This window comes from Pseudonaja textilis, chromosome 1 (assembly GCF_049901715.1).
Source record: "Pseudonaja textilis isolate UNSWEBS1 chromosome 1, rPseTex1.2, whole genome shotgun sequence".
Lineage (NCBI taxonomy): Eukaryota > Metazoa > Chordata > Lepidosauria > Squamata > Elapidae > Pseudonaja > Pseudonaja textilis.
Window position 1 is genome coordinate 104,435,930 of NC_141990.1, and position 23,144 is coordinate 104,459,073.

Genomic DNA, 23,144 nt, shown 5'->3' on the forward strand with positions numbered 1-23,144 from the left:
ATTGGAGTTGGGTGACATATAATTTTAAATAATAATAACACGTGTTTAAATACTGGTTCTAATTGGGGTTGAGCAGAATATGATGACTATAAGAAGGAGGGGATAGAGTCCAAGATTTGTTACACGAAATAGAAGTGCAAATATTGAAATATGAGTGAAGAAAATGGATGAGGCTAAAGTCTTGATCCCTTAGAGAAAAACGTGGTTGTTTATGTAAATATATATATCTGTGTGAGAGAGAGAGAGTTACCTCTGCCAATTTTTTTTTTCTTTTTGAGAATTTATCTCCCCAATTAATATATTTGAATACTATCACTTAACACAGTCAAAATTACATATTTGGGAAATGTTCTACAGGACGTAATTTCTCCCGCATTACACTCTGTTTCTAATATTTGATCTGATGTTCAGAATGTAAACAGCAGGTAGGCTATCCATAAGGTAAAAAGAAAATGTTTGTAGTTTATGTCTTACTGAGATACAAATAGATCAATGCTATTTAAAATAGCGCGCTACTGTAGAAAATAGGGAATGTTTCTTAGTTCTTTTGGAATTTTATCATTTGGTTAACTGGGGTTCTAAAAGATGTTACTGTTGAATGCTATGTAAGCTGTAAGAATGCATGTTCACCTTCTCTCACACAGAGCAGATGGATGCTTGACTGGCTGCTAATCCACAGCTGGAATGGTTTCAGCATTTTCCATGTTGCTGAGTTAGAGTGGTTTTCTAGTGGACTGAGAGGGCAGCAGGAGAGGGATATCATTATTCATCCGTATCCCAGTGGGATTGCTGCCAGGAGAGATTAATTTTTTCTCTTATGCTTGTAAAACAAGCTCAGGTGGAGTCTGTAATCCTCAGGGCACGGGTGGCAGATCAAGGAAGATGCTACAAAGCTAGTTAATTTTCAGATTCTAGAGAAACAGAAGCTCTGTTAGATGTATAAATACATGATTGCAAATTTAAGTAGCTCAAATCCAAATGGGATCTTCCCAGACATCTGGTACTGAAATCTCTATTTTTCTTTGTTTTTAATAGAAGTTCTTGCTAGTTCGAATTGCAGCAAAAGTAGCTCTCTTCAGTTACTTTCCTCTTGGCAGATCTATTAAATATGTTTTACAAGTAGTAAATAGGAATGTAAGATGAGTCAAAGTATAGAGATTTATTGAATGTGCACACGGCATCCTTTATTACAAAATAGCCAAGTTACATTTTCTGTTTTTACTCTGTTTGTTCCCTCTCCCCCAGTCACCAAAATATGAAATAGCATTCGTTTAAAGTCCGTGCTCAACAACTCGAGCAGATTTCTACATAAACATTTAAGGATTACTATTGTTAGGCGATTTTTATTTTCTTTAAAGATAAGCTAATATTTAGCCTACTGGCAATGTCCCTGCCATTATGGTCACCAAACTATAGGCTGGTTTTAAATTACTGAGATTTAGTAAAATGTGTTTTTATCATATGGCGTTATATAGTGGCTTCAAACAGCAGCAAGATTCTAGTGCAGAGAAGAGTCGTTAGCTGGATTACTTATGGATATGGTCTTTCAAGTTTCAATAACTCCTGTAGATCCAGCTCCTTTTATCCCAGAAGTCTTAGAAGATGAGAATTGTCTCAGTGACATTGGAAGGCTATTGTCACTTAAGGGATCCATAGCCAGAATCCTTTACAGCTCTCCACTATTTAGACAGGAGGGGTTCTTTTATTCAAGGGTTTTAAAGCACCTTAGTTAAACCTGGATTCTGTGCAAACACATTGTTCACTTACCTCTATACAATATCTTGCAATCCTAGCTGATACAATTCACTGTTCTAACCATTAGATATCTCTTGTATAACATGGGTCCCCATTTGTGGTCCGCATAGAACCATGATGGTGAACCTATGGCACATGTGCCACAGGTGGCACCCATTTGTGCCGGGACGCGAGCTGCAGGCAAACTTACCTCACAGTATGTGCATGTGTAGGGGGCATGGGGGCGTGCGCATTGCCTACTTGTGCTGGCATAAGAGCATGCAAGTATGTGCACAATTTTTAGCACAGGAGCCCCAAAAGGTTAGCCACCACTAACACAGAATATTCTTCTAAAGCAACCAACATACACACATGCATATATACATCAAGAAAAACATAATGGAACTCTGCTCATAAACTGGGTTTTCCTATCCTTTTAGATGGCACTTTGGAAAATCTCCCATTATAACAATTACACTTAGACTTATGTACCGCTTTACAGTGCTTTACAGCCCACTCTACGTGGTTTACAGAATCAGCTTATTGCCCCTAACGATCTGGGTCCTTATTTTACTGACCTCGGAAGGATGGAAGGCTGAGTCACTCTTGAGCTGGTCAGAATCGAACTATCGAACTGCTGGCAGTCAGCAATCAGCAGAATTAGCCTGCAATTATGGGATGGGGAAATGGGCAGGGACAATTGTTCCACTCTTAGCAACTTTCCCTATTTAATTTATTCCATTTAGAAATTTTCCCATTCCTCTAGCTGTGTCATGCACAGGCCATACCCACCCCAGCTCCGCGAAGGGAAAATAAATGTCACAATATGTCATGTGACTGCAAGTTTGACATCTGTGCTCTAGCTATTGGGGATCCAAAGAAGCTCACTTGTAGTTTAAAAGATAACCATGCTGACTGGAAAGGTATTAAATCAAAGAAGTTTGATTTGCAATCAGTAATTAGTTACTTGTTTCTGGGCAGCTGTTCAACAAACATTCTGCTATTTTCACATTGTCATCAACTTGTATAAACCTAAGAGGTAGAAAATTAAACTTTTTAGAAGAACTCCTGATTACAGTATTTTAAATGTTTCTTAATTTTTGTCAATGTATAATAACAGTGAATATAATACTTTGTAATCAGCTGTTATGTCTGAGAATATCCAACTCAACCTGGGAACCCTTTTTTGAACTATTACCATCTGGCAGACAGTACAGAATAATAAAAACAAGGACAAATAGGCTGAAAAACAGCTTCTATTCCAGGGCAGTAGCTCTTTTGAATTCTGCTTTATAGTGCCGTGTTGGTGTGGTGTCGGGGGTTTCCGGTTCAATGTGTGAAGGGTGAAGGATATGTGTTTGTGTTTATTTTCATGGTCATGGTCATGATGTACACTGAAGATGGTGTTTGATTTCATTGTACAAGGTGCAATGACAATAAAGTAAACTAAACGAAACTAAACAAGAATTAATCTAAAGCATCTCTGAGATGCCAGAATATCCCTGTCTTGGACTTTATACTTTTCCCCCATGCTGGGCATTTTTTAGAAGGTTCTAAGTCCTTGTCTTTGGGATCAGTTAGGCAGAAATGCACTGCTATTGTTATGGAGAATCAATATAAAATTGAATCAATTGGAAAATTGCAGTAAAGAGATACCTTTCATGGATGATGATCCAAGCACCATTCTATACAATTGTCATGCAGATGTCCACATGTTTAACATGTGATACAGTAAGATTGCACCATAGGCTTGAGAACTTGTGCTGATATTTTGGAGAACATATTTTCTGTCAGGGCCTAAGAAAATATAACAGTGGTTAATGGGACAATGGAACTTGCATGGATTTTGATTCTCTTGAAAGACTTTACATACATGTAAGAAATTAATATGATAAACTTGGAAAACAAACAACCCTTAACTTTGGGATTGTTAATTAGCATAGGTGTTATTAGTAGTTGGTCTGTTTTGTTTAGGTATCAATGAATATGTATGCTCTCACTGTGCGCATTATTTAAAAGTCAGTCTGCAGATATTCTTATGGAAAAGAAGCATCCATAAATACATTTTTTTAAAGTTGCTTAAGTGATGCTAATGTTTTAACATATAAAAGGGATCCTTTTAGTAATGTCTAAAATAGTTCCTGACTTGAAAAAGAATTATTTTTTATCATTAAGCTGCTAAACTATTGAAAGCCACAAACCACAAACAAAATTGTGCTGACAGATACAAGCATTCCATGCTGTGTGCTGGGTTTTTTTTGTTGGAAAGGAAAACACAGTTATTTGAGGCTAGCAATAGTATTAGATCTGTAAACTTTTGAGAGAAGAGCAAGTTTTGAACCTTTTTGAGGAAGTGCCCTGTATGATGGATAGTGAAAGAAAAAATATAAGTTAGAGAACAAATTAAGAAAATGGTTAGATTGTATAGGCTGTTGGCTTATTAACTGAGAAATACTCAGTTTGGCTAGATATTTTTTACTGAAAATATGAGTGAAACCAAATGAAACAGTTGGTTTCCCTGTACCATTCTAAATAAGCAAGTTCCTCTTACATCTACAGTGACCCACATCTGTAGTCTATTCTTCCTTTATGTCTCACAAATTAACCAGACTCTTTGTATAGCACTTAGTGTTATTGAGTATTCACATAGCTACAAAGTCTAGCCTGGGAACTCCTTACTCCCAACTTATTCCTCACATCGACTCATCAACATCATCAACATCTTGTCTGGATTTTATTCTTGTTCACCTTCACTCAGCCCAGTAGCATATTCAGGCAACATTCAAACTATCAACTGTTTTCTTGGACCTGGATTATAAATAGTATAATATAAATAGTACTAGAGCTGGGATAGTAGAGTATCACCATGCTGAAAACTTCAAATTTCATATAGATATTGAATAGTATGAGAGATAGTATATAATCAATGGCCTAGAGATTAATTAGTAGGTTCTATCACTATTTTCTGAAAACCATCTAATGTGAAGGACTAAATTATTGTCACAAGGTTCAATACAATCAGATGATGCAGAAGGCTTCCATGGTCACTGACTTCCAGTTTCCAATTTAGATATCCTTGAAGGTAACAATAGTAATCCCATTATTAGTATCATACAAATTTACTTGGATGTACAAAATCCATTCAATGAAGAGTTCTTTCAATAGAAACCTTAAAAATTGGACCTAGGAACCACATACCATCTGCATGGAGACTTTGATCAGTAGCTTTAACTTGTCCATTTCCATCCTGATAAGTTTAATCAACCACCTTAGAAGAGTCAACTATTTTGACAATTATCATCCAATGTCCAGTTTCACTTGTGGAAAAGCTCTGAATCTAGCTCTCAGTGGAAAACAGTTTATATAAATCCTTCTGAGTCTATCTCTTGTCTCATTGATGAACATCTGGTATGTTGTGGCTTTTGAGACTATTGACCACAATATCATTCTGAAGTTCTTGAGAGAATTGGGGGGGGATGTTGGGAACATTATTTTGATATTGTCTTGTCCCAATTTTCTGGACACTGTCAATGGCATTGAAAAAAATCTACTTGGCCCTTTCAGAATTACTCTTGGGGTCCTGTAAGAGCCTATCTTATTTCTGCCTCAGTTGTTGGATCTACTATTAGCGGAGCTGTCTTCAGTTTGTCATTTCTTTCCCACTGTTCATAAAGAAGAGGACCTGAGCTTATCCACAAATGCTCCATTCAGATGCTCCCCATGAAGAGACCACAAGACTGATGGGGGACCCCAGGGAATAAGCTATTTTGCTCCAAAATAGTTGGCACTTTTAAAAGGACACTAAGTTCACATTATGTCCTTTTCTAATCACTTTTTGGAAATTGCTTGTTACAGTATCTCCTTTTCAGCTATTAGGAACCTTTGGTTCAACAGATTTTACAGCACAAGATGAATTTCCTTCTATCCTTAGTGCAAGAAGTTTAAATAATAGTTTAAAAACTTTAAAAAATTCTTTTGGATAAACAGCAAAAGGATGATTGGAATTTAATTTTGGAAAGTTACAAATGGATTAAGAATTTGAAATAACATTTTGGAATTAATTATAAAAATCCTTCTCATGAGAAAGGATGAGCATAAGAAGAACTCATGGAGTTCTCTTTAAAAAAGCTGAATGAGATGAGACTTTAAAGTTCAACACTAGAGGGTACCAGAAGGAACTAAAGATTACAATTAAAAGAGTATACTTAAATTTGACTTTTTATGCAGAATGAAGAAAAATATTTTAACATTCAATATATTGAAGGATATTTTTAACAATTGATCCCGAAATTAATTCTAAGAATACCTGTATAGGTAGACCGATATATTTCTTTTCTTTTTCTTCACTATATGCTTTTTTTTTCTTTTCCATTTTTCCATTTTTTCTTTTCTACTCTTGCTATTTTTTTCTCTTTATTATTTTACTTTTTTAGTTTGCATGAGTTTTTATCTCCATAATTCTGCATTTTAATAAAATTATTGTTTTAAAAGAGCCTATGTTACTTCCATTTTATTTAAAATCTAAACCTCTGTATGAATTTGGAGACTCATGTATGAATTTGGAGCTAATTCTAATCAGTTCTCTGATGCCAATCAGCTGCACTTTTCCTTTTGTACAAGCTTAGACTTAAATATATGTAGAGTCTTCATAGTGAAGAACTAGATACTGGAAAACAAATTGAAGCTGAATTTTGTATTAGATTAAGATGTTATTTCCAAGTATTAGACATTAGGGAAATCAGGGCAGGTTTGCACTTTTCTTTAATTGTTATCTTCACACCATGGGGGTCTTCCAGAATTCAGTTTAGTCATATAATTTCAATGGAAGGATGGACTTTTATAAGATTTGTTCTATAATAAACCTACTGCAAATAAACAAATTGCACACTATCATATTCAAAGTCATACCTTTGTCTTGCGCCCAAATTGTCTGCAGATCTCCTCTGCTACACTTTACCCTAAATTTAGTCATTAAAGGGTTTTTGCTGGTCTCACTATGGGAATGCTTAACATCACCAGCTAATTCTGCTTTTCTGCAATGGGCTCTAGATTATGAAATAACATAACTGGAATTGAGACCTGGCAGTTATTTTTTTATAGTTTAGAGAGAAGATTAAAAAATAACTTACACCGCTCTCAGATTTTTAGACTTAAAAAGAAAAACTATATTTTTTTAAAAAAATATTAAATTGCTGGATTGGTAAGTGATCATTAGTTTGAATGTTACAGGATGTTTGCAAACATAAAATAGGAATAAATCTCTCATTTTTTAAAGAAGATAAATGTGGAGATTCATATATGAAAGATCTGTTCATATCTAAACTTGTCTCCTGTACACTCTCCTTTACAACACTTCAAAAGGGACAGAAATAATAAAAGTATGTTCTGCACTGAATGTGTTATTTCTCCAGCTATTTTCCAAGGTCACTGAAAGTAATGGAGATTTAAAATAGGGGGTCAGAGAGGTGTTAACTTTCAGATAATGCATGACTGTTTCCCTGGCATACCTGAAAGGGAGAAGTGCACTGGAACTATAACATTTGATAGACCTACAGATGAATTGGTATATCATACTTGGATTGATCAGGCCAGAAAAAAACAAACAAATACCAACCCTTAAATCATCCTGAAGGTATGAGCAGAATTTTGCCCTTTGTATTCAAAGCAGGAGACAAAAAACAACTCTCACATTTGTCCCTTCAAACCATGTAGCAAATGTCTCTTCAGTGCTGATCTGCCTGAAAAAATAAAAATTCATTTGCATTCATCAAACTTTAACAACTATCTATCCTATGAAGCTGGTACCACAAACCAAATCTTGTGGAGTAAAAATAAACTTCTAGAAATAGAAATTTGTATAAAAATAAATATCACAAGAGTAAGCTTAACTACAATATTGTTAGGAGCCACTTTAATAGAGGCATTTCCTTGTGCTTGGTTTGCTACTTATAAATCTAGGACTGGCTTAATTCCATCTATTTGCTAGTAGAAATTGGTGGGGAGAGTTGGTTTGTATATTAGGTCTTATAATTACTGTAACTAACCACCCAAGAGTTGAATACTCCCCCATACACACACATATCAATAGGTTAAATGACTTGGTGAAAGAAGCAAATTTTTAATGCATATGTTTAACCTTATATCTATAAAAAGCAAATCTTAAAAATTGAGCAAATAATTTAGAGAAAATGTGCTTAAAAGTGACTCAGTTCAGGGCAAATATTTTTACTAGCTTTAATCTATTTCTTAGCAAGTGGTGCCTTTTCCTTTCATCCAGAGAGCAGTGGGGTTATATTTTACTCATAACTTAGTCAAGGAACATTATATGTTTCTCCATTTTATTTTGTGATAGAACAACCTGAACAGAAGAGTTGTAGCAGGATTTTTTCTTTGTACCAGCGTCATAGTTACTGCATTGATTTCTTTTTCCCATTTTTTTTTGGTCGGGGGGGGTATAAAAAAAAAATTTAAAAAAAAAAAAAAAAAAAAAAAAAAAAAAAAAAAAAAAAAAAAAAAAAAAAAAAAAAAAAAAAAAAAAAAAAAAAAAAAAAAAAAAAAAAAAAAAAAAAAAAAAAAAAAAAAAAAAAAAAAAAAAAAAAAAAAAAAAAAAAAAGAAAAAAAAAAAAAAAAAAAAAAAAAAAAAAAAAAAAAAAAAAGAAAAAAAAGAAAAAAAAAAAAAAAAAAAAAAAAAAAAAAAACGTTTTTTTTTTTTTGGTAGTAGAAATTTAATTCCCTTGCTGTAATCAGAGAACAAGATGAGGATTGGCTTGATAACAAGGATGAATGGAGTTCTATCTCTAGGTTACAATAATTTCACATCTTTTTTTCTATCCTACCTCAACTCAAATAAATTTGATAGTAAAGTTGAAGAATGCTCTATTGTCTAAAAATACTGGCATATTGAAGTTGAAAAACATTGTAATACTGATAGTCTGACTTTATCACAAACTACAGAAAACAGGTGTTCTAAGGTTACACTTTTGGTGGCAGTAGACCATAGGACATGTTTAAGCATCTAATTTTATATCCACTTTAGAAGGTGAAATTAAATACATTGAGATCCATATGTGAATGTTTTATGTTAAGCTGCTTTGTTATGCTTAAAAGCATATTAAATATATGTAAATGCTTTCAAAATCATTTAAAATAATTTACTTGATATTGTTCTGAATTTATTTTCCTTAAGATGCTTTCCCTTAAGACTGTTACAGGTTGAAACAGTAAAAAAAAAGATATATCTTTAATGCATCACTAATTGTGGGGTGATGATCCAGGTATGTGCTTTCATACTGGTAGAAGTGTATGTTTCTAAATTTTTCTCCCCATAGCAGTTTCTTCATCATCCCCAAAATATAGAGATGAGATTAAATGAGGCATAATGCAATATTATTACACAATATTGACTATGAGGCATAGTCAATATCGTGTAATAGCTAAATTAGCTAGAAACCAAGAGACTGTAACTAGCCAGGAGACTGTGAGTGCTCCCATAGGCATAAAAGTAGGCTGGGCAAATTTGAGCTAGTCATTCTCTGTCGGCCCAATTCATAGGTGTGTTCTTGTGAAGAAAATATGAGGTGGGAAAAATATATATATATGCATATTTGTATTCCTAGTGTATGGAATGTGAATACTGGATATTTAGGTGACTTTATCTAAATATTTGTTTAATTGTTATAGACATCCTTCCATTAAATGTGTTGCTCATGAGTGCTAAACAGTTTTGACTGTAAAACATTATTTATAATGCTCTTTGTTTACTGTTCCTGTTTATTCCAATTTCCATGGTGCTTCCAAAATCTTTGTTCAAACTTTTTATTTTCTGTATTTCTAAAACCTTTTATTTATTGGTACCTTGTACAGAATTTATAATCTGTGCCAATCCCAAAGGTTCTGGGTGGCTAAGTACAAAATAGCCAAAATAGAAACAATGCAAACAGTTAACTAGAATGGGGGGGGGGGACACCTAGAATAATAACACAATATTAACATCTGAAATGGCAATCTATCATCAGCCATAATTGGTATGGCTGAAAGTTGATTGGAACAGTACTGCTTTTAATGTTTCCTAAAACTGAGTAATGTTAGCACTGAAGAGACCTCCAGAAAGAAGTTGAGAAGGGGGCTACTAAAGACAAGGCTGGCCATTTGGTTCACCTCCTATGTACCTTTCAAATAAGGAACCTCCAGGAAACCCTCTCTGGATGACCTCACTAGATTCATTCATCACAAGACAGTGGCTGACATTTATCAGTGCTGTGCCATTTATGGTTTTAAGGGCCATAAGTAGCATTTTGAACTGAGTCTGGAAGCTTACTGGTAGCCAATGAAGCAACATTAAAATAGAGACTATTCTACATTGGCAGTGTAGAATAATGAAAAAAAAAAAACTAGTAACTTTGCTGCCAAAACTTACAACCATTATAGCTTCCAGGTCATCTCTGATTTTAAATCATACCCACTGTTGTTGGAAGTCAGGGAACATAGGAAATTTTAATAATCCACATAATATATGTGTGGATCCAAGTAGTGTGGCCATTTGCAATTGACAGATGGAAATGTTGTCAATGCAGAGTTTTTCTAAGTGTCTTCCAAGATTTTTTTGGTATGGCACTCAGTGTGCCAATAACTATTCGTATTGGCATTATCCTATCCAGAGCAATTACCAGGACCAATTTTCTTAAGATTTCTGTGTTTATGAACAAACAACAGTTTTGACGTGAAAAGATTTAATCTGAGCTTGCTTTGCCTCATTCAAATTGTCACAGCCTCCAGACCTTGACAATTTGTCACAGCCATTCAGGATTTCCAAAGCCTCTCCTTTATTACCTACAGAAATGATATATAGCTAGGTATGTTGGTTGGAGACCCCAACCTGATGGATAAATTCTGTAAACAGTTCGTGTAACTGTTAAATATCATGAGAGAAAGCACTGGGCTCTGTTGAACTAAAATAGGATAGGACAAGAAGGTACAAGTTCTCGACCAAAAAGGCTCAATAGAATGAATGAAAAGATTATTATTTAACGGGATAGAGAAGTTGCTTGGACAGAGTGAAAAGAAAATTATGTTACAGACTATCACAGAATGAATGTACAAAGAATACTTGCTGGAATGATTAAATGAAAGATGATGCAAATGAGAAAAATGTATATAAGAAAATAATTGATGATCACATGCGTGTATATCACCTTTTAAATATTGTCAGAAAAGCCAAATTTACATAATATATTACTAGTGCCTCAAATTCCACATTAAACAAGTTTCCCAGTACAGTGTTGATAAAGAGGACAGTTGCATTTACAAGCTCAGGGAATGTGAGGTGCTGATTTGGTTTGGTTTAGTTTAATTTAAGACACTTAGTGTTACAAATTAATCAGTTTGGCCTGAGAAGTCTACAATTCATTAACTTTAAAGGCTTTGCTATTTTTCATGGTTGAACTTAAGTTTTAACATGAATAAGGCTTTCTTTTGTCACCTGCATTGGTTAAGCTATTCCACATCTCACAACTGTCCAATGTATATTTGTTTAGGAGTATTACTGACTTTAATGGCACTTGGTCCTTAGTTATTTTGCACCAGATTGTGATTGTGCTGCATAATATTATACAGGCTGGCTAGATGTTAGTCTCATTGTATAGAACACTTAATGCCTGCATCCTTAAATCATTATAAAATATGTTACTAAAATAGAGTGTACTTTTTTTTTTAATAAATCTAGGAACTGGTATACAGTATAAATCTACACTGGAGTGAAGTAATTTTATGCTTAAAATAATTTGGATAAGAGAATAACATTGATGAAATAAAAAGAGCTTGCTTACAAATAATATTAATTGAATAGGAAAAATACTGTAATTTCAAGTTATTATTTTCCCAAGCTCTTCTGATAGTAAACTATCAGTATGTATTTTAAAACTTTTGGATTCTACCTCTTGGTATATCTGTTTTTGTGAATTTTCACTTGATATTTGTATGTGACTGATTAACATTTGGGTGGCAGTAATTCAAAATTAGTTTTAATTAGGGAATTTAGGTGGGCCTTTATTGGGGACCAGTAAAGTGTCCCTTATAGCTTTTTTATGTTAATGGTACCAGTTCTCCTGAACAAACAAATCTATATCATTATTTCAGCTCTTTGGAACCATTGGTTTTGAACTGCTAGCTAAGGCAAGAGAAAACTCAGAATAAATATTTTCTTAGGCTTTAGGGAAAACTTCAATAACACAGGAAAAGCTTTTGAATTTTGAACTGATTGTTAGGCAAAAGAGTGACTGAACGATTAAATAAAAAATGCAAAGTGCTTCTAATTTTATCTTTGACACCAAATTGTATAGAAGTATAAAAGGACCATCTTATGATAATCTAAAAATCAATAAATATGATCTGACATCATTTTGGGAGATCAAAGTAGATTTAATGCAAATAAAAACTTGTCATTGTGAAAAGTTGTGAAAATCTCTCAGTCTGAAAACTGAATGTCCATTTACTATTGAAATGTAGAATGAGAATTGAGATGTAGACAGACTCAGTTCTATTTAAAGGTTGCATGATGTTACTTCATGTTATCAATGTTACTTTTGTTCTTCACAATTTAGAAAAGAATAGATTTTTTATGGCGTGTTGTAGCTCTCTTTCGCAAGAAGTGCTACAGCATATATTTTTGAAATTGCTGTTTGGTTACTAAATCCTAATAGATTATTTTTCACTTTGTAAAACCAGAAAGGGGATTCAGAATAAATATTTGTATCATTGCAGCCAAAAACTATTGGGGACTCTATAAATACTTTTTTTTTTCAGCTCTTTCACTTTTCTTCCTCATTATTTCCTGGAAACCCAGTAAAGAAATTCTATGTTTCTATCAGAAAGCTTCCAAATCTATGTGATTTTATGCCTTTTATATCAGCAGCTACATTTTTACCATCAGCTCTTGTTGAATTTCCAAATTCATTCAGCTTCTTACAGGCACTTAAGGGAGATGAAGGAACAGTTCATTTGGCATTCTTAATGTTCTTAGTGATGCACCCGTTCTCCAGTTTTGAACAGTCTTTTTAAAGTGCTGCTGCCAGGCTCTTGTTTTTGTTGTTCATAAATTGGCATTGTGTAATCTGTGGAACTTGCAGGGCAGGTTTGTGCTAAAAAGGGAAATGAACACAGAAAAAAACTGAGTGAACAGCAAGGCCACTTTGATTTGATTATGAAGGATGTTTCTTTATTCCGTCTGTCTTCCTGCAATCTGAAAACAGTAGCAGGGGGTTACAAGCTGAGTTCATCATAGAGTTGTCAATCACTGCCATTTCACATTTGCAGTGGAAGATGTCTTTATTCAAGGACAGCTGGGCAAATCAGAAGCACAGATTTGCAGTTAGTAGCCTGTCCTGCCGATGCTAAGCAAACAGGGACAGGGCAGGCAGACCAGCCTGTCACATAAAAATATAATGGACTAGGCTGACCTTGGTGCCCTACATTCAGCTTCGTTCCCAGATGCATAAAAGCTCCAGTGCTCATTCTCAATTTCCTTTAATTACTTACATGATGTAGATAAGAAAATGAACTTCACTTACTATCATCCATCACACACACATAGGAAATGAGGTAGGCAAAGTGTTTGAAACCAGAGGAGTATTTTGGAAGTAAATAAAACAGGTTGTTGAGCGGGAGAAAGGAGACTTTTTGCTGTTTTCCTGAAATTCCTGCTCAGCTGCAGCCATTCTGCTGATCCCACCACTTAGTCTGTCTCATGGCTAAAGCTACCAAGCCCAAAAAGAAAAATCTCCTTGGTAAATATCCTTTAAAATATTGTTCAGGGATGTGGCTTAAATAAGAGTGAAACAAACATGAAGAATTCTATAGGGCTTAAGATGCCACTGACCCTTTGATTCAGAAAATAAATGACCACGGTTTTCACAAAAGAATGGAAAAGACATCAAGGATTAGGTAGCAGTTGTCTGCAGTCTGTCTTTCTTTTTTTTAAACACTGTTCAAAGACCATGACATTTTTAGAGGTTGCTTAGGTTTTATTTCTAGGGTTTTCTGGATTATTATTCCAGTTTTTTTTATCCTCCTGTCTTGAGGCTTTATCTGTCAATTAAAAGGAATATTTTATCATACAGTAACCATGTGCACACAAGTAAAACGTATTACATGAATTCTCTTATACAGCTTTTACACAGTTAATTTTAATTAACCTGCAGTTGGCCAAATTTACAACTCAGAGAACATTTTCTTTTGAAAAGCATTTGAATTTTTGCCAAAAAAACATTACTATATTGTAAATGTAATCCAGCCTTTCTCTAGTGCTTCTTGTACTTATGGATGAGCAATAAATCTGAAAGCTTTAGGAACACTTAGGTAACTTTTTTCAATCTGTGCTTCCAACTGTGGCCCTTTATAGCTACAGAGGCCCATATTTCTGGTGAGTGATTTTATTCGGGACTTGGGTAAAATTTGCCAAAGCAAGCTCCTAGTTGCCTGTATCCCAGTTCTATCCATTATTTTTTTTACACTAATGTTCTCATTCCCTCCCTCCCTCTCTCTCTCTCTTTTCAGGATGCTGAAGAATACGCAGACCTCCCAGTGAGGCACAATGAAGATCAAATGAATAGCGAACTTGCCAAAAGTCTCCCCATTGAAGTCAACCCACATTCTTTTGACAGCTCACACACCAAATGTCATCTCCTGTTGCAAGCCCACTTTGAACATGCTGTGCTTCCATGTCCAGATTATGTCACTGATACCAAGACGGTGTTAGACCAGTCAATCAGAATATGTCAGGTACAATTAATTTTTTTATGCTTAATGGTCTAGTTTGGTATTTTTGACTGCCAGAATCTAGATTTGAAAATGTGCCGGAATTGTTCATATAGATTATTACATCATAGTTTAGTCACACATTTTAATGCATAATATTTCATAGGCTTTATCTCTTTTTTATTAGTTTATAATATAAAATACAAAAGAAAATAGAGGAGGGAAAAGGGGGAAAAGAAAGAAAAGGCTTTGACCTCAAACTCCCTTTGGTGCAGTAGAATAAGATTATAACATCAAACCTCAACTTTTTACTTTTACATAATGGTATAAACTAGCCGTTTCTATAACAACAAATCTATTTAATTGGTAAACCCCAAAATCAAAGTTTCATTTTTTACCCACCCCAAGCACAAAGTCTAGAAGTGATTTCCCAACAGAAACAAAAGTAATCGTGTTTTTTTCTTTAATCAAAGCAGTCAATTTAGCCATCTCTGCTAACTCCATTAACTTTTGCAGCCATTCATCCATTGTGGGAATCAAAGTGTCCTTCTATTTCATAGGACTTATCTCATGCATCATTACATCAGTGATATGAGGTAGATGGGCCTTAATTAACAAAATATTTTGCCTATTTTATTCAAACAAAATAGATTGGCTTGATATATTGTATTTTTGGAATATGAGTTTATAAATGCTCAAAAAATACAGGCCTCAGATAATTGCTTCACACCACTACCCACTACAAATCATTTTAGTGTATATACATTTTTAATATTATCACTGTATTGTTGATGTCGGTGCAGGTTCTCACTGCCTGTTTCTGAACAACGTGTAATGAATTGCATGAAAGGTCAAAAGTTAAATAGAAATTTGATAAGCTTTTAATCAATTTTTAAGCCAAGATCATTATGATGTTTATTATGTATTTCTTTCCCTTCAGAGTTGATAAGATACAGTTCCACTTAACACTGATTAAATATGATTTACCAAAACTGAAGCAATTCTTCTTACGAAGATTTCACATTACTAGAAATTTAGTATGTCAGTACTTCTGTGACATAAGGCTACCCTTATGATATTCATCCTTAATCTTTTGAAAAGTATTTACCCTGTATATGTTAAGCACATTTCAGCAGTATATCTATGCCTTGAGAGCAGAGTTATGGCCATATTTTGTTCCGTACCTAGTAAGGGTTAGGGTTCATACCTTGAATTGCTATGTCTGTTTTTTGTTTCAAAACCATCCATCTGTTTACACATACAAATATTTATTTTGGTTTTCATCTTGTGAAAAAGCAAGTTACTTTATTCTGACGGGCACTTTTATATGAAAAGTTTCATATAGTGGCACTTACATGTTTTTGAACTCTTTTGAATATTCATTATTTCTGCATAGATATGACCTAAAACATGATATGTTGTCGACACAAGTTCTAAAATTAGATAAAGAAAACCCAATTAATCAAATAAATCAAAATTTTTATACTTATTCATTTATTTGTTGAAGAAAATGATACAAAGCTATATATTTGTGACAGAAGTGTGTGAATCTTTGCTTTCTATAAATGGTGTGCCTCCCTCGGCAGCAATAACAGCAACTAAACATTTTTGATAATGTTTATCAGTCCTGCATGCCAACTTGGAGAAATTTTAGCCTATCTGTCCTAACAGAACAGCTTCGATTCAGGGATGTTGATAGTTATCCACTTCAGGTGCTGACACAACATTTCTATAGAATTAATGTCAGGATTTTGATCCATGCCTTGTGTGGGGAACAGATGATGTTAGTTGATATTTACCCAGAAAAGTTGAACATTCAAAACTACTTTATGTAAACTTTTAAGTACTACTGTACATGTTATTGCGTTGGTCTAAACAAAAAAGATGAGTATATTAGAAAATAGTCCTACAATGTAATTTTTTCATTTAGCTGGGGCAGCCTATCTTGATCTATTAAATTCATCCTGCTCATCCTACCAAGGTTCACAGAAGTTTTGAAACCTTTTGTTAACTTCAAGGCTCAAGCATGTGAATCAACTGAAATCTCGTGACTCCTTTATCTCTAAATATACTTTAATTTTACTACATTAAATTCTCAAAAACATAGCCCAAACACTTCATTCTTTATTTTGGCTTATTACAAGGCCAAAGACCAAAGAATGTTCTTCTAGTACAGAAGTCTCCAGTGTTGTTTGCTGTATTGGCATGAGAGTTGCAGCAGCTAATCTGGGTCGGTCACCAGGAACAGAGGTTTTTGTCTTCCTAGCTTTCGGACTCAAGCTGGAGTCCTTCTTCAGAGAACTTCTCTCTTTACACAGTATGTACTGTTTCTGTTCTGTGTAGAGAACTCTGCTAAAGAAAAGTTCTCTGAGGACAGGCTCCAGAATAAGTCTGAAAGCTCAGAAGACAAAACCTCTAGTCCTGGTGAGTGACCCAGGTTGGATCCTGCAATATTCTCCTGAGACACATATATTCTTATTCATTCCTGGAATGACAGTTATTGAAAAATCTTCCTTTCCAGTATTCCAGTCCCAAGTGTCAGGATTCTGCAGTGTTGATGTTTCATTTTTTACTGCTATTACTGTTAGCATAACAGTTACAAAGCAGTGTGCTAAGATATTACATGAGTCCTCAGTCTCCAACCACAATCGGAAGCGATACTAAGAACAGGATTGTAAAGTGAAACATCATGTGACTGTGCCCAACTTGCAATGCCATTCTTGTACAGTCATTAACTAATCATGTTGTTGTTATTAAGCATGATATCATGTGACCGCAACTTGCAACTTCCTGATGATTTCCCCACTGACTTTGCTTTGTATGAAACTGGCCGTGAAGGTCACAAATGGTCCATAGTCATGTGACTGTGGGATGCTGTGACCATTGTAAATGCATGCCAGTTGCCAAACACTTGAATTGTAATCATGTGACTGCAAGGATGCTGCACAGTTTCGAGGACTCATCATAAATCTCTTTTGTCAGTGCTGTCACAACTCTGGTCACTGAACAAGCAGTTGGTAAGCAAGGACTACTGACTACCTATATTTGATTCTTGATGGTGCTTGTGACACTCATTTGTATCTGGCCTTAGGGCACTATAAATTTGATTTAATGACACACATTTCATTACATGAAGAAGTCAATCCATGTAATTTTGAGAAATGCTAGGAAGTCTGTGAGGATAGAGTTTATGGAACTTTTTAAAAAATCCTATTGTCAGCACCTCCATTCACTTTATATAAAGCACCTTATATTTAATGGGGTTAATACTTGTTTTGAAGGGAAGATAAATATGAATATTTATCAGTGTAGCATAAACATAAATGAGCATGCCTTTGTTGATTACAGCAGTATATAAATAACAATAAAGAAAAAAAAATTAAGCCTCCTTATAGTACTAGTTGAATAGTTTCCACCTGCCCTCAAATGGAGAATTCATTTCCAGTGTTTGTGATTTTTTACATGTTTGTTTTTGAACACTCCAGATAGCCATAAGAACTGTTGCATGGTAATATATTTGCTGACAGTTTGATGATACGGTTCTCCTGAAGTACAATTACTCCTTCCTCCTAAACTCATGACAAACCTTTTTCCCAGTTGGTGCTGGAGGAAATGACTAATGCTTAACCCATTTGTGTGATCAATTCACTTAAGCAGCTACTGTGAAATGTTAATCACAACTTTAATTTGTACTGCATTAGCATTTTGATTAACTTGTAGGCTTGCTAGCATACTTGAAGCATTTTTACTCATAGTTACTGCTCGGAAATGACTTTTTGATTAATTAAGTTTGTTAGATAGCAGCTGAGCTTCCTGAATGCTAACCTTATGGGGCTAAAAGTTCAGCAGAAAGTTACTGTGAACAACTGTTGCCACTGAATAGAATTCTTAAAAATGTACTTTCAGTTCTAAGGTGTTTACACAATATTGAATGTTATGAGAAAATGGACCTTAACCCTCCAAAGAATGCCAATTTATCTGGATAACATAATTCTAAAGTTTTATTTGTACTTTAAAAATCGGGCATGACCTTAGAAATTGATTTGAATTTAGCATCTTTTTAAGTTTATAAAGTCATCTTTTTGTTCTTTACAGAATCATTTTTGGACAATTATATGATGTTGTTTTGTAAAATATTTCATAAAATTAATTAACGTATAGTGCATAATTTAGAAAGTATTGTCACATAGAAAATAATTGATCCATAGTTGTTTCCTCCTTGAACCTTTGTCCCTTCAGAATTTTGGAATTTGAAAGTTTTGTTTGCACTGGCCTTTACTGAGCAAACTGTAAGTCAGTTCTGCATTATTGTAACTTATGCAGTCATAATTCAAAACTCATCCACCTTCATTTCAATTTCTTGGATTCAGAGTTAGTATACTCATGAACTCCCTGCTCTTTTGGAACTGTCATGGATTCTATATTTTGATGCCAACCTTTACTTTAGAGGTTTGCCAACTTTCTCAGTTCACAGCATCCTTAGTGTCTCAATATTTTTTTTTCACAGTGTACCTGTAGGCAAAAACTATAGCAATCTTGAGCTAGTAGTTTGCATTGTGATTGACAAATTTTGAATACCGCTGTGTTTCACTCAAACTTTAAATATCCCATGATGTCCCTGTGAGTTTGCTGTGGTGCCCTAGGATGCCATAACATTCAGTTGGTAACTCACTCATAGTTGTATAAACTTTCTCACCATGCCCTTCATATGTTTCCCCTTTTACAGAATCTGGATTTACCTATAAAAAGGAAACTAAAAAAAATTATCCCTTCAACTCTCATAGATTATCTCTATCAAGAAAACAGTTATACAAGCTATAGTCTCCTTCATGCAAGATATTTGTAGCAAAGTAAGGACCAGAGCATGGGTTTTAGCTATTGAACCACATGACAATCATGACTTCAGTCATTTATTTCACTTATAGTATGTTTGGATTTGCTCAGAGATGTGGTATTTCTGTACTGTCCTCTTTGTTTAGCATGTCCAAAATCTCCTTCTCTTGTACCCCTCCTTCCATTAAGAAGTCCATGCACTGGTAGCTGGTTCGAGAATCTCACCAAATGTGTAACTTTCATGTGTCCTTGATGTTCTCAACACTGACCATGTATGATAGAGCTGGAAGCTCATCTGTAATCTTTTGCATCTAAAATACATAGATCATACTAGAGATTTTGTGGCATATCAATCTTTGAATGTAAGTTCAATGTTTATTTATTTATTTTTATTTATTTATTTGATTTGTCAATCGCTTGCAAGATAATAAGTATAAGGATAAACATAGTTATGAATACAAGAAATGAGTACATATAAGAAAAATAAAAGAAACAAAAGGACAGGGATGGTAGGCACTTTGGTGCACTTATGCACACCCCCTATAGACTTCTTAGGAAAAGGGTGTTGGGAAACAGTTTGGTGTTTTAGGCTTTCTTCAGTACAAATTGTATCAAGTAAAGCTATGAATGCTAATAAAAACAAACACGTAGATCAAGGCCCATCCTGCTTTTACATCTTATACTCCAGATATGGCACTGATGATCTTGCATTCTATATTATTCCTATCAGTGTGCTTGAAAATGACAGCATCCTCGTTGATCATTTGAGCCACTCAAGATGAGTATTTTTCCATCTCGCGTCAATCCCAAAGTTTTGTCAGAATAAATACCTAGTTTCTAAGGTTGCCCCTTTCTGTTCTCTTGGAAGAAATTGCTTCCATACTCTTTCCACTGATCTCTTTCTGATCAGAATCTTGAAAATATTACAGGATTTTGACCAACTGAATCCTCATTTCAACAACTAAATTTTCCTCCTATGTTGCACCTTGGTCACTATCCTGATAGTTCAATTCAGCAGGAGCAGTTGTAAACCTCAGTTTTTGATTCACTCCATCTTACAGTTTGGAGAATTTTTTCCATAAAAATTCAGCTCAAAATCAAGATAAAATATGTCCTCTGGGTTTCTCAGAAACCATCCATAATGGCTTCCTATTCTCTAAGTAGAAAATCTTTGGGAAATTTTTAACATAATGAAAATTGTCGCAGAAATAACCACCACTCGCAATAATCCATTCTTCATATTTTGGCTTTTTTTTTTTTACACTTGGGGCTGTCTTCCACAAGAGTACATCTTGTAGCCATCTTTTCTTTTTTCTCCTTCAAAGGATTGTATCCCCTTTTTTTCTAATTAACTGGAAAAGCACTTCATGGAAAGCCTTGCTTGCCTCTATCTGCCAGTGATTCCATTAGTCCATACCTAGAATCTATCTTACATTCTCTCTATGTTGATGGTAAAACCTTTTGAGTCAATGGCTATCATTCCTTTTCATCAATTGTCATGGAGGAGGGCATTCTGAGTCACAGTAATGTTGACCCATTTAAAGAGAAGTTAGTTATGTTCCTTTTGTAATTATCCCTTCACTATTTTTTTATGGAAATAAAATAGTACTTCATCCAAATACCTCTTTTATTCCAGAATTGATCTCTATACGTGAGTCAAGACATTATATTGTTCGTTTGTTTATTTGCTTGTTTGTATCCCACCTCTATTTCTACAAATAACCCAACAAACATGCTCAAAACATCTTTCTCCTCCTGTTACCATTGTTTTGTAGGTACCATTGTACCCTTCACAATTAGATGAGAGATTACTTCATCCTCATGATGTCCAAATAGTCCTTTTCTGCTACAGCTTCATTTCAAAGGATCCAGTAGCTATTTTTGATTTTCCAATATCTATCTAAAGGATTGGGTCTCTCTCCCCAACATTTGACTAAATGAAAAAAGCAGGAATCAAGTTTTATTATGAAATGGCAGGGCAGCAGAATTTTCTTTAAATCTATGCACATTCTAGAAGAGGGCAACATTTGCAGGTTTTTTTCGTGTAAACCCTCTATTGAGCTATCACAGACACTTGAACTCTCTTTTCACTTAAAACTACAATTGGACTTCCTCTCCCAGTAACAATTTTTGGAATAGCAATTCTTTCCCGATTATCTTATGTCTGAAGATGCATCTTCAGATAATTAGCTGACTGAGTCATCTGTAAATTCACACAGCCTACCCTCTTAATGTGCATGAAATCATGTGACCTATAGGTTCCTTATATATTCTGCTATGTCATTTTCAGAGAGTCATGGGTTTACTGTGAGCTGTTTGTAGTTATGCTTAATAGGTCTTCAGGACTTGGTTCCTGATAGGATTTCTGTAACTAACAAAAGATTTGGAATGGGCCCTGAAGCAGTGTATAATTTGTATGCAAATTCACAGATGATCACTCAAAGAACTTCAATTATAGACAAGAACTAGGTCTAATGGCAAATACTGTGTATTTTCAAAATATGCCCATTTATGTAATAAAGTAAAATTGCTATACTTTCTTAATTAATTTTTATAGCCTCCTACTGATAGACTCAATGGAAGAAAATTCTCTTGTGGAAAACTATATTTCATTCTTTGTTCCTATGCTTTAAAAGTATTTCCTGAATGTATCATCTGTTTCATCTGAAGCTACCTAGTGGGGTTTAATGGTTAGGTTGTACGTTCTTAAAACAAAAGTGCAGTAGAAAATTTCATTTTATTTCATTTTCCTAAACTCTTCCACTTTTCACCCAAAATAAATTTAAAGGCTTTATCAAAACTTGAAATAAATCCTGATTAAAATTCAGGATTTGAATTTCTTTGATTTTATTAATCCACCCTAAAAATAGTAAAAGCTAAGAATCAGCAGCAAGTATTAAGGAGTTGAGCCTTTTCTATGTCAAAGAAAAATGCTTATTTGTGCCTGATCTAGAGTTTATTATTACTATTAAAAATGTGGCATGACATCAGCCAATTCTTCTGATGTTGGCTTTCATACACAAAGAGTTTTTCCCAAGAACCTAGGATGTCATAACGTATTGGCATAATACATGTGCGAATACATGAAGTGCAGCCTTTTGTCATTGTAATGGTTGGTCACTCCCTCAGCCAGTTGTTTAGACTAGATTTGGCATCTTTATCCACTGTCAAGTCCTTCGCAAGGACCTGGGATAGGCAGATATTCTTGTTTCACGGTGTCGAAGAAGATAACCTATTCCAAGTAAAGCTGTCTTTTTGCAGTTGATTCGTGGTGATTTTGTCAGTGCTAATGGTGTTCAACTGGTGCTTCAGGTGTTTTGGGATTGCACCCAAGGCAACTATTACTATTGGTGCTACTTTTGCTTTCTTTTGCCACAGTCATTCTACCTCTACTTGCAGGTTTTTTGTATTTGGGGATTTTTTCCAGTTCTTTCCCTTCTAATCTGTTTTCTCCAGGTATTGCCATGTCCACTATACAGGGTGGGGGGGTTGGTCTCTCTTATTGACAATTGTTAAATCTGAGGTATTATGTAGCAGGTGCTTGTTTGAATTCTAAGGTCCTAGAGCACTTAGCGTCTTCATTTTCTATTACTTTGTCTATTTTATGATCCTACCACTTCTTGCTTGCAAGCAAATGATAATTCTTGCAGCTATTCCAATGTACCGTTGCTACTTTGTCGTGCCATTGTTTGTAGTCACTCTGCACAATCTTCTTGCAGTAGATAATTGGGTGGTCCAATGTTTCTCCAGCTTCTTTACAGAGGCAGAATTTGCTGTCTGTTGCTGTCTTCTCAATTCTGGCTTTGTATGCATTTATTGTTATTATT

At 34.6% G+C, this 23,144-nt stretch overlaps 1 protein-coding gene across 1 annotated transcript in view; it reads left to right on the top strand.

Annotated features, from left to right (window-relative positions):
- The window catches only part of ASCC3 (activating signal cointegrator 1 complex subunit 3), a 216,855-nt gene that overhangs the window by 178,134 nt on the left and 15,577 nt on the right, over window positions 1-23,144 (top strand). The window contains exon 37 of the mRNA XM_026726677.2: window positions 14,284-14,508. Within this exon, the coding sequence (XP_026582462.1) occupies window positions 14,284-14,508 (225 nt within the window). The remainder of the gene's footprint in view (window positions 1-14,283; window positions 14,509-23,144) is intronic.